This window comes from Alosa sapidissima, chromosome 3 (assembly GCF_018492685.1).
Source record: "Alosa sapidissima isolate fAloSap1 chromosome 3, fAloSap1.pri, whole genome shotgun sequence".
In the NCBI taxonomy this organism is placed as follows: Eukaryota; Metazoa; Chordata; class Actinopteri; order Clupeiformes; family Clupeidae; genus Alosa; species Alosa sapidissima.
Genome location: NC_055959.1, coordinates 10,156,115 through 10,172,023, shown reverse-complemented (window position 1 = coordinate 10,172,023; position 15,909 = coordinate 10,156,115). Strand labels below are relative to the sequence as shown.

At 40.8% G+C, this 15,909-nt stretch overlaps 2 protein-coding genes across 4 annotated transcripts; one reads left to right on the top strand and one right to left on the bottom strand.

The window, feature by feature from the left end:
* Window positions 1–460: 460 nt before the first annotated feature.
* On the bottom strand, window positions 461–5,284 carry LOC121705156 (cytosolic sulfotransferase 3-like). Of its 3 annotated transcripts, none has more exons than XM_042085974.1 (8): window positions 5,188–5,284; window positions 4,012–4,150; window positions 3,168–3,296; window positions 2,865–2,983; window positions 2,550–2,676; window positions 2,280–2,377; window positions 851–1,025; window positions 461–765 (listed from the first exon to the last, which is right to left on the bottom strand). In XM_042085974.1, the coding sequence occupies exons 2-8, from the start codon at window positions 4,148–4,150 to the stop codon at window positions 653–655; spliced, it is 900 nt and encodes a 299-aa protein (XP_041941908.1). In that variant the 5' UTR covers window positions 5,188–5,284; the 3' UTR covers window positions 461–652. The 3 variants fall into 3 exon arrangements, with proteins under 3 accessions (XP_041941908.1, XP_041941909.1, XP_041941910.1); XM_042085975.1 differs by having other exon boundaries at window positions 2,865–2,965; XM_042085976.1 differs by lacking the exon at window positions 5,188–5,284 and having other exon boundaries at window positions 4,016–4,121.
* Window positions 5,285–10,335: 5,051 nt separating this feature from the next.
* On the top strand, window positions 10,336–15,624 carry wdr46 (WD repeat domain 46). Its single transcript, XM_042085921.1, has 14 exons — window positions 10,336–10,422; window positions 10,717–10,902; window positions 11,048–11,128; window positions 11,262–11,374; window positions 11,560–11,647; window positions 11,804–11,865; window positions 11,995–12,099; window positions 13,051–13,201; window positions 13,364–13,599; window positions 13,735–13,888; window positions 13,986–14,133; window positions 14,267–14,457; window positions 14,757–14,870; window positions 14,993–15,624. The coding sequence occupies exons 1-14, from the start codon at window positions 10,366–10,368 to the stop codon at window positions 15,107–15,109; spliced, it is 1,803 nt and encodes a 600-aa protein (XP_041941855.1). The 5' UTR covers window positions 10,336–10,365; the 3' UTR covers window positions 15,110–15,624.
* The last annotated feature ends 285 nt before the right edge of the window (window positions 15,625–15,909 follow it).

The window sequence follows — 15,909 nt, the reverse complement described above, 5'->3', positions numbered from 1 at the left end:
TCCCTTATGACCTTGAGAAACTCATACATGGGCTTGAGCCTGTTTCTGCAGTCTCAATAACTGAGTTAGGTGAATTAACAATTCTGGAAGTGCACTAAGGCAGTGGTTTTCAAAGTGGGGGCCGGGGGCCGCGAGGGGGCCCCCTGGGGGGCCTCAGCAAGTTGGAAGGAAAAATAAAAGGAACAAATAAACACATCTGAAAAATGTAAAATATACCTATTACTATGAGGGTTGTTATACAATGCCATTAGAATATTGTGTCGCATATCTGGACATTATATTTTCCATGATAATGACTGTGAATAATAGTAGAGTGATAGCTCTCATATAGCAGAAAGCCCCAAATACAATTTTTACACACTGTACGCTCTATCGCAAAGTGCTTGTGGCTAAAATAATTATTAGGATTAGCTTAATGTATTTTTACATTTGCCGTAGTATTGTCGATGGGTTTAATAACACATCAAGAGGGTCCTTGGCCAGAACCTAGTGGTATTTGGGGGGCCTTGTCGTGGAAAAGTTTGGGAACCCCTGCACTAAGGGACACAATATCTGCAGGATATTAGTGGATTAAACTATATTTCATTACAGACAGTACAGCGGACTGTTGAGACTGACTGAACTGTCCTCCGTTTGCCCTTTCTTTCTGACGTTAGATTTCTGTGCGGAATGCCAGTGAGCTGTTCTTCATCCTTTGCTTGTAGTGCTCGTCAAACTTCTCATTCTGAGCCACAGTAAAATGGTTCTTCCAGTCACCAACCTTCCCTGCAGATAATGTTACAGAGCAGAGAAATGAGAAAGTGCCGATTTAAGTGTTTCACAGTATCTGTCTGCGTGCCCTTTTACTGACCTTTGCGCATGAAGGGAGATATTTTAAAGTCCATTACAGGGATGGTGGAGTAGTTGGCCATGGGGTTTGCCTTCATGGCGTCAAACTGCACTCCTCCCCTGATGCTCTCTCTCTCCTCTGCTGTAGTGGACAAACCCAGGAAGGAGCAGAGGCGCTCCATCTCACGACCTGTGTCCTAATGAACACACACACACAGTCATGCATTTACATATACATGTAATTACACATAGTCATGTTACAGGTCCGGAGAGGTATTTCACAAAACCTAGATAAGGGATTAAGTTGGGATTGTTTGGTTATCCTGCCTGCGTTCAGCCTTGATTTGGTTTCACAAAAGAGATGCAGTGTTTCCCACAGAATTGAATTCTATTTGTGGTGGTAGGTTTGCAGAATTAACTTCAATGCAACAGTTTTTAACAAATTAGCACAGAGTGGTTATGATGCTAACCAGATTTAAGCACAATTTGGTACAACCTGGAAAATCATTGTGTGGGGGTCAATGTTGATATTGTGGTGGGCCGCCACAAATAAGTCAAACTATGGGAAACACTGAGATGGCCCAGTTTACCATGGGAATTTATTCTGTGCAGTACCCAACCAGGCTTACAGCCAGTTAATTCTAATGTTAATTATGTATCTTATTGGTTATGCCAGCTGCCACTGTGATCAGACCTCCATGTGATTTTTTATTAACTTTATTCCATGTATGTACTATTTGCTATATGTATTTGCTTGTTATTTGTTAATCCTTTGATTTGGTTATCATTTTAATTGTGAAAGCTTAGCTATTTTATAATTATTAACAACTTTGTTGCTTGCTTCTTCTGTTGATAAGACATTTGCTGAATAGCCTACTGCAGTAGTTGACTGGAAATAGAGGGAAAAGGTGTTTTCAATTAATTCAGTTATTAAGACAATATAAAGTCATGTAGTCATACTATGTGTTTCTTTACAGTGGTGTGCTCTTTTCTTAATAACGTTGCGTGCCTAGATGAGTAAGCACTCACACATGGGTACATACATAAATGTGCATTCAGTTGGTCCACCGCCACACCTACTCTTGCTGTTTTACAGAAACAGCCGTGTTTCTCCATTCAAAAAAGAAAAAAAAACTTCACTTCCTTGTTCACTTTGAGTGAATGACACTATTTTCTGTGTCTTTGTTATTCCAACCATGGTTTATTTTGAGTCTTTTAATACCCCTCTTGTATTCTGCAACATGAGGACCACACACATACACACACACTTTCATATCTTGATTCATCAATAGATGACAATATTCACTATAACACTCTGATTCAAACAACAGTTCATCATAATCCCTGATTGATAGATATAATATTGTTGATGTGTTTTCAATTCTTGTTGTTTCTGATCATTCATTTTCACACACACACATATACATTAGGTACCTGTCAGTTACACATACCTCAATTAGATCTTCATAGAATATGTAAAGAATATTGGAGTAGGTCTGCTTCTTTTCCCACCAGCCAGTCACATGGTCATACCAGGGCCCAAACACAGCTGATAGCACAGAGAAAGGTTCAGAGTTCACACACTCTCATCATTTGCACAGCTCTTGAGGGTGCCAAATCATTAGTTCGAGAGTTTGATTTGCTTGGTGGTAAGTGGATTAAGCGATTAGTGCACTCATCTATTTGTCCATTTTAGCTCTTGATTTAAGTCTCAACCTTACTTTTGCCCTCCATGAATTTTTCAATGTAGCTGTTCCAGTCTCCAGGCTCCGGCTGCACCATGTTCATACGATCAAAGTGGAAGTAAGAGACAGCATTGTCTTTAGCATTACGGGCCACGTACACCATCTGAGAAGAGTGAGGATAGTAAAATATATAGTCTCATCTCTCATAACCACTGCATACCACTGAGTCCATAACACAAATGCATAAATGAATGAACAGTAACAGTGTTTATGCTAAGCCATTAATGTTTCTTTTGTGACAGAGTGTGTCAGATGCTTGACAAAGCATTGCAAACCATATCCATACTGTACCCTGCAGTTTTGCTCCCAGAATCCTTTGGGAATCAACTGGACAGGCAGGTGGGTCTTAATTAGGCGAGGAGAAGTGGATAGCTGATCAGCCAACTCTGTTCCTATGGGAAGTGAACATGCATATTACAGCTACAGCTGTGTAGTGTGACATGGGACTTAGTGACTTTTGGTAGTACCTTGGAAGAAAAGTGTGCTTTCTCAAGACCAACATAGAAAAATCAAATAGCTTATTACATTATCTAGCAAGTCACATTTCACACATTTTCATGTTCTCTTTTGTGTGTGTGGTGTGTGTGTCAGTACCTTTATCTATTTGAGGAACAGCAATCTCCAAGAAGGGTACTCTTTCATAGATGGGCAGAGTGGTCTGTCTCTCTGGCATGTCTTTGCCAAAGTACAGCAAATCGAGGATACAGGACACCCATGTTGTGCCTAGATCAATGCAATTTTATTTGTTTGTCAATGGAACACATAATAAGGTATCACATAACATAATAAAAAGATACACATAACAATACACATAACAAGGTACACATTGCTCTTTTTAAGAAAACATTTGTTTACAACATATGTAATATACTGTTTACATGTAAAAAAAAAAACATCTAACAACTAACCCCTCCACAAAAACTTCCTATCCCTATCTCTCTACTCTACTACTTATGCGTTTAACTTTTTTTTTGTTAAAAGGGAATTAGCCCCTCACTTTAGTGGGCTTTAAGGCTCTCATGTAAATAAATTCTAATTGAATTCGATTGATGTGCAGAAAAAAATACTGTATACTTATGTTATTATGTAACTGGAAAACCAAACTAATTTATGATAAGGCTGGAACACTGTCATATTTTATTTCATTGTATCTTATCAAAAATTAACCAAATATGTGGTAGCCTAGAATAGGTTATAGGTTAATAACCTGCTGAACAAGCAGATTAAACAAGGACGTCAATGAAAAACGATTATTGTGTAAGCCAGATGACTGCAACCTGTAAGACTGTGGGTTTTCTTTGATTTTAAGATCAAAGATAATTATACTTGTGACTTTCTGGCACAAGATTTGACATTTTCATTTACAGTATTTTCCAAGAAAACCCCCATACGCACGTAGAAAGATAAAAGCTACAAAGGATGCACACACACCACACACCTGCCTTGGGATATGTAGCGATGAGGATATCGTCCGGTCGAGCACGAAAGTCTTGAACTTTTTCCCAGTTATCTGTGAAGTAGTTTATCATCGATACTCCTTGAAAGTCAAAGAGCTTGGGTCTCCCCTCTGGTTCCATCTGGGTGATAAGATGAAAGCATTATGAGAAGAATGATCCTATAGGCTATTACGAACTAATGCAGCAGTGAGGCCGCCATCATAATAAGCCTACTCTGAGGGACCAATAGGGCCTAGTATCACTCACTGTTGTCAAAAACAATCACTTGAAATTACAAACTGGAAAATGGTAAATGCAAAATGGGTAAATAACTGACAGAGAGAAAGGGAGTGCAGCAAAGGTGAGATAATCTCAATTAATTTTTTAATCAAGCAACTTGCAATTTAGACAGCACAATTGCTTAGAGTAATTTTGTAGGCTACATATGTTGAACTGCATAGTGGAGTGTCACTGAGATCCTCAGGCCTCACCTATGGGTATATGCGACTCTGCTTATTACTTCAGAAGATATGTCTTTCATGACTATTCATTTGTTTGTGTTATCTAAAGATTTTTTCTGTCAGTCTTGCCTTGCAAAAAAATCGAAATGACTCCGTCTTCTTTTTCCGTCCTTTGTCCCCTGTGACATTAGATCAGTGTTCTTTTTATATTGAAGGGCAATTCCATGAAAAATTACATTTTTGGTAACATCCATAACGCCAGTAAAATGTGATGGTATGGTATGATGTGAATGATTACATGAAATTTGAGCTTTTGCTATTTTTGGTTAAAGAATGTAAATGAGAAAAAATGCACAAAAAATGAATGCTATCATTCACATCATACAAATGCCAAGGCATTTCACTGGCGTTATGGATGTGACAAAAAGTCCATTTTCCGTGGAATTGCCTTGAACTAGCCTATAATGCTTAAGGTAGTGCTAGTTTATCAGCAATATAGTTTCTGTAGGCTATTTCGGTTTCGAGTGCAGAGCGTAGGCCTATTTTGTATTTCGTTTAGGCAAGTTTTTTGGCTTTTCCACCAACAACAGGAACATATGTCAGCACTTCTTTCACATAAAACTAATGTCGAATCTTATTTGGGTTGTAGCCTACCTTCACACATAGGTTAGCCTACTTTCAAAACCTCAACGAGCAATCACAAACTTTGGATCTTACCTCTTGCAGTCGTTCCGTTCTCTTTATTAGCTTTTGCACCACCTTACACTAGCCTACAATTTACACCTTACATTTCTCTCTCTCTCTCTCTCTCTCTCTCTCTGCATGGTGTACGGTTACATAAGTGTGTTGATTCTTTCCTTAGCTGCCCCCTCCCCTTTGGTCACTTTAGGAATTCTGCAATAGAAATTCCCTTTTTCTTCAAATCTCTTCAACACACTGATGACTGTTCAAATGCCTATCTTAACCATCTTTGTAACATGATGCTATTGAATGACACAGTATTTTTATATTTATTATTTATCCCTTCTTCATTTTTATTCAATCTTCTTTTCATTCCGAACATCTGCATTGAAGATCTTTTCTGCTTTGATGAACAAAATCCCAACTATTGATTTATTACAATGTGTGTTTCTGGTTTAGCAGGATCATCCCAGGGGAGCAACACACACACACACACACACACATTCCAGCTTCTCCCTTTGGACCTCTCCTTGCTAGACCCTGACCCAGACTTCCTGCCTAAAGCTTAGATTCACTGTTCTAAAATATGCTCCACCTCTCATTCTATGTCCCGCTTCTCATCCGCTTATTGCCATGTCCCACTCTATTGCTTGAGTTGCTCAGAAATAACTTGGCTCTTTATCAAAGGAAGTTATGTTCTGCCAGACTGGCTTAATTGTTTAGTGATCAGTGGCTTATAATATTTGTGTGTGTTCGTGTGTGTATTTCTGTGTGTGTGTGCGAGTCTGTGTGTATGTGCATGTGTGTATGTGTATGTACATGTATGCGTGTGTGTGTGAATGTGTGTGTGTGTGTGTGTGTGTGTACATGTTTATGTATATGAATGTGTGTGTGTGTGTGTGTGTACATGCATATGTATGTATGTGTGTGTGTACATGTGTATGTATATGTATGTGTGTGTGTGTGTGTGTGTGTAGTTCCACATAAGCCGTTCAAGCATGTGCATGCGTACTGTGCGTGCGAGTGAGCAGCTTAGGAAAGGGCGTGTTCTTGAGATCAGGTATTCCACCCCATTTTCCCACTTTTTCTCACACAAGTTGGATCAGGGAGGAAAAGGTATGAGCACACTCTCATTACGCTGTCCCAGAAGTGAGCTTTAATTCTAGGCCTACTCTTTATTGTACTGTTTTACTTTCACATCCAAGAAATTCTCTGCATTCCTTTGCAGAGTTAATTTGTGGAGACAGCTGAAAGGATATTCATTTAATATAATCTCCACTATGAAGTGTCGATTAGCCTGGTTGACCGCAGATGAACTGGTTGCTAACAGGTTCATCGGGGTTCACCTAGGCTTGAAGAGTTGATTTGAAGAGATTTCATGTATCTTCAAGATTTGAATATTTGGGATACATATTTTAAAGTCTGGTTGACCAATTAGGTGTTCAGTCTGATCTGCAAACACCAGAACCATAATCTTTTACAGTACGTTACATATTGAGGTCAGTTATATCATACGATTATAGCAAAGTGATAAGTGGCTTTTTTGAGTGCAAGCTGATCAGCTATAGTGCTTTACAGAAAATGCGGCACCTGATCAGCCAGTCTTAAACAGAACCTGAGGGACACCCAGCAAATGTATGTGAATTATGGACATCAGGTTAAAAGAGATAATTGAGAACCATTTCAGACAGAGAAACTTCTTTACAGCATAACTGATAGTATTTTTTTTACTACCATATTTCTCTTAAGACTCAGTCAGGACGATGGAATATCAGGATCCAGGCTTTTATTCTTTTCAATGAGGGGCCAGTGCCCCTCAAGAGAGAGGTACATGTTTGTGTCACCCCATCATGGGTTTCACCATTCTCTGACTATATAAAACAAATCTTAACCTTAAGTAAGTTACACACAAAGAGAAGGAGTGACCTACTATGAATATGCAATGTAAAGGTGTGGTGGGAGGGGATGTGGCCTCTTGGTGCCATCAAGTCTGGTCAGATTCAATTGTCTTTTAATTAAAACTACCCCCTTTCCTGGGAAGTTCTTCAGAGGCCTGGCCACATACTGTTTTTACAAACATTGACGTTTCACACCTGGTGATAGGCAAAAGGCCTCTAGACAGGCTTTCATTGAATTCAAGGATAAACAAAGGATACTCTGAATACAGACCAAAGACACAAGAGATACACATGGATACAAAAATCACAAATGACCATAAGAAGTACACAGTATGTACATTTACAAAAATGATTCTGAACACTTTCACAACAAAAGGTTGTTAGATCTGTTTGCATTGGACCTGTACAAAAAGGCCACAGGAGGAACATTTTCGATGCACTTTATTCATCCAGCTCGCCAACTGGATGCCAGCAAAACCAAGCTGTCTGGGGCAACCGGCCTGTTGGGATGTGTAGTGTACACTATGCACTTTCAGATGTTGTTCCCAGAATGCATAGTGAGTAATGTTCATTCATTCAATTTTAGAATGCATTGTTTGTGTTCCCCATTTGTGTGCAGTGACAGGTTTGTCTCTGTGTTATGCTGTAAGTAAGGGATAATGTATTGTCCACCGGTAATTATCAGAAAATAAGTCCCGACAGGGAGAACAGAACCCCGACGCGCAGCAGAGGGGTTTTGCTTCGACATGAAGGGACTTATTTTCTGATATTTACCGGCGGACAATACATTATCCCGCTTATTACACGGCTACTTGCCAAAACGAGAAAAGAAACCTAACACAATGAATCTTTAAAAATGATTTTGCTACCGTTTCGTGTCTTCCGTTGACAAAATAAATAGTTCGCCACACAGATAGAACTTGACAGTTTCAGGTGTTGCATGGCAACGTCTTACTAGCTTACTTTCCCTTTCAATGAAATTCCATTGCAATAAGCGAACGGAATTCTTGCGGAGGGATATGCATGGGCGGATTATGAACTTTCGGGCCCCTGGGCCCAGATGTATTAAGGACCCCCCCACTTATTGTTGTATATGTGGGAGGGGGGGTTTGGGGGTCCTTCCCCAGACTTTTTTAATTTGTTTAATGAGATTTCCTGTATTCTGGTGTATTTTGGGGATGGCCAATACTAAATTCAATCAGATTCATAGCCTACATCCTGATTTGTTGATATTGAGGCAATGATTACATGCAAAGGCTTGGGCTTCAGGGCCCCCTGATCCCTTGGGCCCCTGGGCCTGGGCCCGGTAGGCCCTTGCAGTAATCCATCCCTGGGGATATGAAAGACGTTAATCAACCCGTTGCCATTGACAGCGGTGATTATATACTTTGCCCGTGATTTATATAGATTTAACATAGGCCCGAACGTTGGGAAGGCCCATTCATGTGAATGGAACTTTCTGCAGCACTCTGAAGAGCCGTGTAATAATGCTTGTTTAGTTATTGTAGTATATCTTGTCCACTAGAGAGAGAGAAAGAGAGAGAGAGAGAGAGAGAGAGAGAGAGTAGACCCCTCTCCTGTTTTTGAAACCTGAGCTTCTTCTTGCTTAACCTTACAGTATACAACAAATTAAGTAACCCCCTTTGAAAATAAAGTCTGCTTTCAGATATTCTTTAAAGGAACATGCCAACATTTTGGGAAATTAGCTTATTCACCATCTCCCCCTGAGTTAGATAAGATGGCAAATATTGTTATCGTCTCTGTGCGTGCTGTAACTCCTTTGTAACCATTGCAATTGTTTGCGGTTTGTTATGTTGCTGGCTGACTGGATCATAAACGGCGACAGCAACGAACAGAAATGGCCAAAGAATGTGTTGATATTTGTTGGTGCACCCATCATGAGTGTGGAGAATTGGTTGGGTCCAGGACGGAAGGTGCCAACTTGATAACCCCAGTGAAATCCTCTCCAAGGGTCTGATGGTGATGATTTTTGCCCACAAAGGTTGCTTTATTGGTGATTTTTATTTTTGATAGGCTTGGTTATTGATTGGCCACTGTGGAAAATGCACTAGTAGAGGGAATTTTAACACCTCGCTTGTGTATATCTGAAAAAGAGAAAAAAATAATATTGATAAAGTTAGAATGAACTATTCCTGCTTGAAATAACACCTTTGTTTGCTTTAATCAATTTACCACAAATGACAAACTTTCTAGCATTGCATCTTAAGTGTTTCTACGCCAGTCTTCCATCATTTTTTAAAGGTTGAAACTGGCTTTAGTCAAGTCCTTTCCACAGGTATGATGTAAAATATAATCTGTCGGTCTGGAAAGGATTCCATTGACGTCCAATTCTGAATCACCAGAAACTCGGGAATGTGTATTTACTTTGAAATTGCATTTAAACATTTACAAGAAAGATGTGTTTGCTGCATTTCTGAAAGGATTTGGTAAGACTTTAATGCATCAACTTAAGTATAATTTCACAGTTGGTTACGCCTCTAGAAGTCATAACACTAGAAGGTCAGAAACAGGTGTCAATGGGATCCTTTCCAGAGGGACAGGCAGAGCCAATTAAAATGTGCTAACAGGTTTGTCAGGAAGGCTACAGGGAACCAGCACCAGCCAGTATGTTGTCTTGATAGTTGCTTTAACTTTGAAACCTACAAGCATTTCAGTGTTTTCACTGTGGAAAATGAGTCTCATGTGTTGTGGTTAGGCTAAAGCTGCAAGATGAGCTGTGAGAGTAGAGTTTCTGATGTCATTCTGCACAGTTTTGCAGCAAGGCCACACACTTCATTCTATCCTACGTAGAGCCACTATTATGCATATGTGGTATATGGTGCACTATCTGTCAGTGTTCTTTAATAGCACTTTAATAGCACTTTTTTTTGCTGCTCTTATTTCTTCATTGTATGTGCCTTCTTATTTACTTGTTATTGTTTACTTGAATGTTATGTTTGTCTGTGGACTAAATTGGTAAAATAGGTCTTGTCTCCACCGTGGGATAGTGAGAAATGTAATTTCGATCTCTTTGTATGTCTTGGCATGTGAAGAAATTGACAATAAAGCAGACTTTGACTTTGACTTTGACTTTTGACTTTACCAGCAATTCTTTTTAACTTTGATGTTCCAGATAATCAATAGGCCAAGTAACCAGTTATTTTGCAAATTTCAGTGGGGGTTTGAAAAAAAGGTGATTTAGGTTAGATTTCGCTAACATAATGTAGGGCCTACTTTTGGATCTGTAAAGTTCCAAACATCCAAACATTTTATGAGGTAGTGATGACGTAACCGGAAAAGAAAATACACAACAAAGATGGCGGCCACCATGGAGGCAGCGTCGACCAAATCACACGTGGGTAAAAAGGGAAAGGTAAACGCATGAATTTAGTCTTTTATTTGCACTCATACGTAGTCGTCATGTTGATATGTTCACATCCAAATCTTCCCCTTCACGAAACATGTTAATATTGAAATATCTGTCTTACCATCAACTGTCTAAGTTTGCATGCTAGCTCGCTAGCTAGCGAACGTTATCTAGCCTACTTTTGGATTACTAACTTCAATGTACATTCTCTGCCGTTTCCTTTCATTTGAAAGACATAAGAAATAGAATACCATGCACGAACCTGATTGTCTGACCATATCTTGACTCTTTAATTATTAGCCCCCGAAGCGCTATTGGGACAATCCAACGGAGGATAGTGAAAATAGTCACGTTAACAAGAAGAATCGACAAGATGGAGAAAGTGACTCAATTCAAGGAAACATCACAACGGTCTCTCCTAATAAAGAATTGGTCACAGAGAAGCAAAATAAGAATCGACAAAGCAAGACAAACCATATCTCCGGGGTAAGTTATTCTCCTTGACAGTAGGTACAGTGCAGTGTAGTGTTGCCACTTGCCATGTCAGCGACATGACCCTCTGATGTAGACATAATCCATGAACGTTAGTAGGCTACTCGATGATCATGATTGACATCGAACTCCGTTACAGTCAAAAGACCCTTTCCCCGGAGAAGCTCCAATCCCCCAAGAGCGGCTGAAGAAGTTTCAGAGAGGAGAGAAGTCCCAAGTGGTAGGCAATCCTCTTTTGAAATAGATCGTCATATTTGTGAGAAGACTGTGAGAGTATCATATTATTAAAACGTCTGTTTGCTGTAGAGAGAGTGCTTGTTTAATTCTCTTTTCCTTTTAACTTTTTTCTGCAGACGTCCGGTTTGAGGTCAAAGTTAAAAGAGGCCATAAAACGTTCCGAGGCAGAATCAGAGCTTGCTCAAAAACAGGCAGCTAGATTTGACCTCTTGCTCCCAGAGGACGCAGGGTAATGTTGTCTTAAATGTAGCTGTTTCAAAATGTGTTGTGTACATATTAGAATGTTGAGCAGTCTACTTATCCATTGTTATGAAATGCCTATTGCTGCCAAAGCATTTTATGGAGGGAGTTTTCCAGAAATAACAGTTTAAATGAATGGATACTCTTGTGTTTGAATGGGCTGGGTGCTTACAGTTTCCTAGAGGGAGATGAGGATGAGGATACCTGCACCATCTCTCAGGATGACATTGCAGATGCTGTGGACATCACTTCAGGAGCCAAGGTAAAATGCACCAAAGATAATACCCATACATCTACACATGATAATTAATGTGTTGACAGGTCTTGGGTTTGTGTGTATGTGACATGATTTGCAATATCAACTCCTTGGAAAATGAACTCTCATCTGTAATATTCATTCATTTTTCTTCCTCTGCAGTATTTTAACCTGCACCTATCTCAGTTTGGTCCATACCGACTTGACTATAGCAAAGCTGGGAGGTAAGTTATGTTGTTTGGAGATGGAGACTTCATATCTAAGAGCAGGATACATGTTCATTAACTAGAAGGAAATGATGTATGCACACAAGATGAGTATTTAATGTGAGTTGATTTATTTGTTTATTTTAGGCATCTCATCTTGGGAGGGAAACGAGGTCATGTGACCTGCATAGAGTGGCAATCGAAACAGTTGGTGTCAGAAATAAATGTCATGGAAACAGTCAATGATGTTAAGTGAGTATCAATATCATATGCATGCTAATACATCCACATGTTACCATCCTCATAAAGTCAAACTACGTAAGTTTACTCTCTGATGAATACACACACACAGGGGAAATAATGTATTTAGCAATGTTTATAGCTATGTGTTAGCAGACAGTTAATGTAAATTCACTTTAATGGTACTCAGATGGACTATTCACAAGTCAGTTTTATTGTCAGTGTCGGAAACCGTAAAAGTGTAAAACAACTTCTTTTTAATCACTCTTGTTTATTATTCATAAATGTATCAGTTAGCAAGCTAGATAGCTTATAATGTTGTTTTAACTCATTGAGTGCCTTCCCATGCGTTGAGTGCCAAAAACGTAATATTACGTTTTTAGCTTCTTTTTTTTTAATTACGAAACTAGACACTCTAACACACCTTATATGTGATTTTGGGAACTCTGTGATGAATGGAAATGAAATATATGACGATCGAAAACTCATGAAAACGCACAATCTGGACATTTTATCATAACTCGGTTGCCGCTTTGGGTCGAATCAGTGACGCATGCACGTCAGCTCAAAACCAGGCCATTTTCGTGGGTCTATCACTAGGTGGCAGTCTTGGGGTCTTTAATAGGGATTGTGTGCTGTTTGTGTATGTAAGAAATTAATTAACTAATTACTGGATACTGGATGGTCTGTCACAAATGTCAGTGAGAATAGCTCTGAGGAGAATGTCAGAGCAGGTGCTGCATGCGCACGCACCTCTGAATGAGCCAATCGACCTACTGCCACCTGCTGTCTCTGCTTAGCCATGACAGGTTCAGATAATAAATGTTACGGTCAGGACCAAATATGTATGTGTGTTTGTGAATTGTGGTTGTGTTGCTGTGTTTGAGAGAGAGATAGAGAGTGAATAGTGTGGAGCACATCCTGTCAGAGTTGAAAAGGAGCCTGTGTGTCTGTTTTCTTCAGGTGGCTGCATAATGAAGATATGTTTGCTGTGGCTCAGAAAAAGTGGCTGCACATATACGACTCCAAAGGGGTGGAGCTTCACTGTATTCGCAAGTTTAATGACGTTCTCAGTATGGAGTTTCTGCCATACCATTTTCTGCTGGCCACGGCGGTAAGTTGTGTGTGTGTGTCAGAGCTTGAATATTAATTCATACATTTCCAACTCTCCATTTTGGAAACTGTAATAACATAGTTTAAGAGTTGGAAGGTGTGTGGTCGTCTTGTGTTATTTGTTGTGTTTGTGGATCAATAAACTGGAGTGTGTTGTGCCCAGAGTGCAACAGGGTTCCTGCAGTATCTGGACGTGTCTGTAGGGAAGGAGGTGGTATGCATCAATGCCAAGTTGGGTCGGCTCGGCGTGATGACCCAAAACCCTCAGAACGCTATCATTCACATGGGCCATCCCAATGGCATTGTCAGCCTCTGGTCTCCCAATCAGAAGGAGCCACTCGTCAAGATGCTTTGTCACCAGGGTGGGGTCCGCTCAGTAGCCGTGGACAAGACCGGGACGTGAGTTCTGCTGCTATAACGTTGTTTGTTTGTTTGTTTGTGTGTTTGTTTGTTTGTTTGTTTTTACGTACTGTAATTCTCCATTTAGAGACAACCCCACTTTTGTCCATACAAATGTGTTTGGTCTGTGTAAAGGTACATGGTGACGTCTGGTTTGGACAAGAAGCTGAAGGTGTATGACATCAGAGCTTTCAAGCCTCTGCAGTCCTACTTCCTGCCAGCAGGGGCCGCTTGTTTGTCCCTCAGTCAGCGAGGACTGCTGGCTGCTGCAACAGGAGACATTGTGCAGGTAACATGCACACACTCCTCATGAATCACAGGCCTATTTGAATGTGTGTGTGTGGCTAACTGTATTTCTATTCCTGTGTGCATGTTCTTGTGTGCAGGTATACAGGGATGTGTTGGGGACGCCGGTGACCAAGCCCTACATGGCCCATCGCGTGAGGGGAGGAATCACAGGCTTGAGCTACTGCCCACATGAGGATGTTCTGGGAGTAGGACACTCCGATGGATTCACTAGCATGATCGTACCAGGTCAGCACACCTACACACACGCACACAAATCCTTTCGCCTGTATTCATCTTCACAGACATTCATCGGTCCTGTCCTTAGGTGTGTCTAAGCAATAGGTACACACTTACTTCATCCCTTCTGTATGTGATGTAGGTGCGGGTGAGCCCAACTTCGACGCCATGGATGTGAACCCAGTGGGCAGCTTGAAGCAGCGGCGTGAGTGGGAGGTCAAGGCTCTGCTGGAGAAGATCCAGCCCGAGCTCATCTGCCTGGACCCATCGCAGCTGGGCAGAGTGGACCATGCCTCCTGGGAGCAGAGGCACGAGGAGCGGGTGAAGACCCTGGTGAGCAGACTACGCTTAATATAGAAGTAGAATTTCGGCCAAGGTCGCGGTATAGTTTGGCATGCTTGTAGATATGCTTAGAAGTCTGGGATAGAAGATTCTGAAGCAGTTGTCGATGCTTTCTTTGTTGGCCCAGCTCTGCCTTGCTCTGAACCAGGGCCAGCATTTCCTACTAATCCTCTGGCATTGTCAGTATTGGTTCTACTCTAATCACTCAGACATGGGTGACACAAGAAGGACTGCTTAAAAAAACAAACAAAAAAAAACAATTAAGCGTGTATGTATCCTTGTGTCAACAGGGTTATGACCCATTGGCTCAGGAGAAGTTCAAACCTCGCATGAGGAAGAAGGGCCGAAGCTCAAGTGGCGCCGTGGAGAAGAGGAAGAAGAAGGTTGCTCATGAAGATCAGAGGGTAATACACACACACACACACACACACACACACACACACGCTGCTATACACATTTTTAAAAAGGCCCTGTTCTAGAACTAGAAAGGTGTTTTTCTCATTACATGTCACTGTCATATCTTCAGGAGGTGATTCGGAAAACGGTGGAGGAGAATTTGGGGAAGCAGAAGGAGCTGAAGAAGGAAAAGGCCACTCTGGCTGCTCAAGGACAGAGGTCAGCACTGGACAGGTTTAAGAAGTGAGCGGTGGCAATGTTGAAGAGAGAAAAGGCCACACCCTGTGAGGCTGGAAGAACATGCCCTTACGGGCGAGGAGGTTCAGCCCATCATGTGCTTCAGTCCCTGGGCTGTTGGACTGAAATGGACAAAAAGACGTTGACAGCCAAATACCGACACATTTACAAATTTTACTTGTGTGTGTGTGCGCCTGAGTGTGTTTGTGTAGGAAGGAATTGTGTTGATGGCGGAGAAACACCTCAGGAAACCAGCAATGCACGAAATGCGCCGTTTGTTTCAGAAATATACAGTGTTGTACTTTCTATGACAAGTTACTACATAAAACCAATAAAACCTTCCTAGGTTGTATGGATAGGAACTTAACAAAGTAAACAGTCAGCAAACTTAGTGTGTGTCGCCAATGCCATTGTTTTGTTTTGGTTTTCTGACCTCGTCCTGACCTTGTGAGTACCTGAAGAGTTGTCTGTCAGAGCTCGTAAAAACATAATTTTTTAAAAGATAAACTCTTTTTCGGGATACAAGTATGAGTATGATTCTTTTTGTAGAGAAACAGCAACTTTCTAAACCTTCTTCAAGGTGGTATATAGTGCACAGGGACAAGTGAAAATGTGGGCATTTCAATATTCACTTACATTCACCTTACAAACTCTCCATACTGCAGTGTATGTGCTCTGGACTAAGCTTGGACCACTTTTTTCAGGCATAGCTGCACAGCCACTCAACATTAGTACTTGATTATTAGGGGTCCGAGCAGCATAGCTGCAGGACCCCTATTGTTTCTGTACCGTTCATTTTTGGCCAAAATT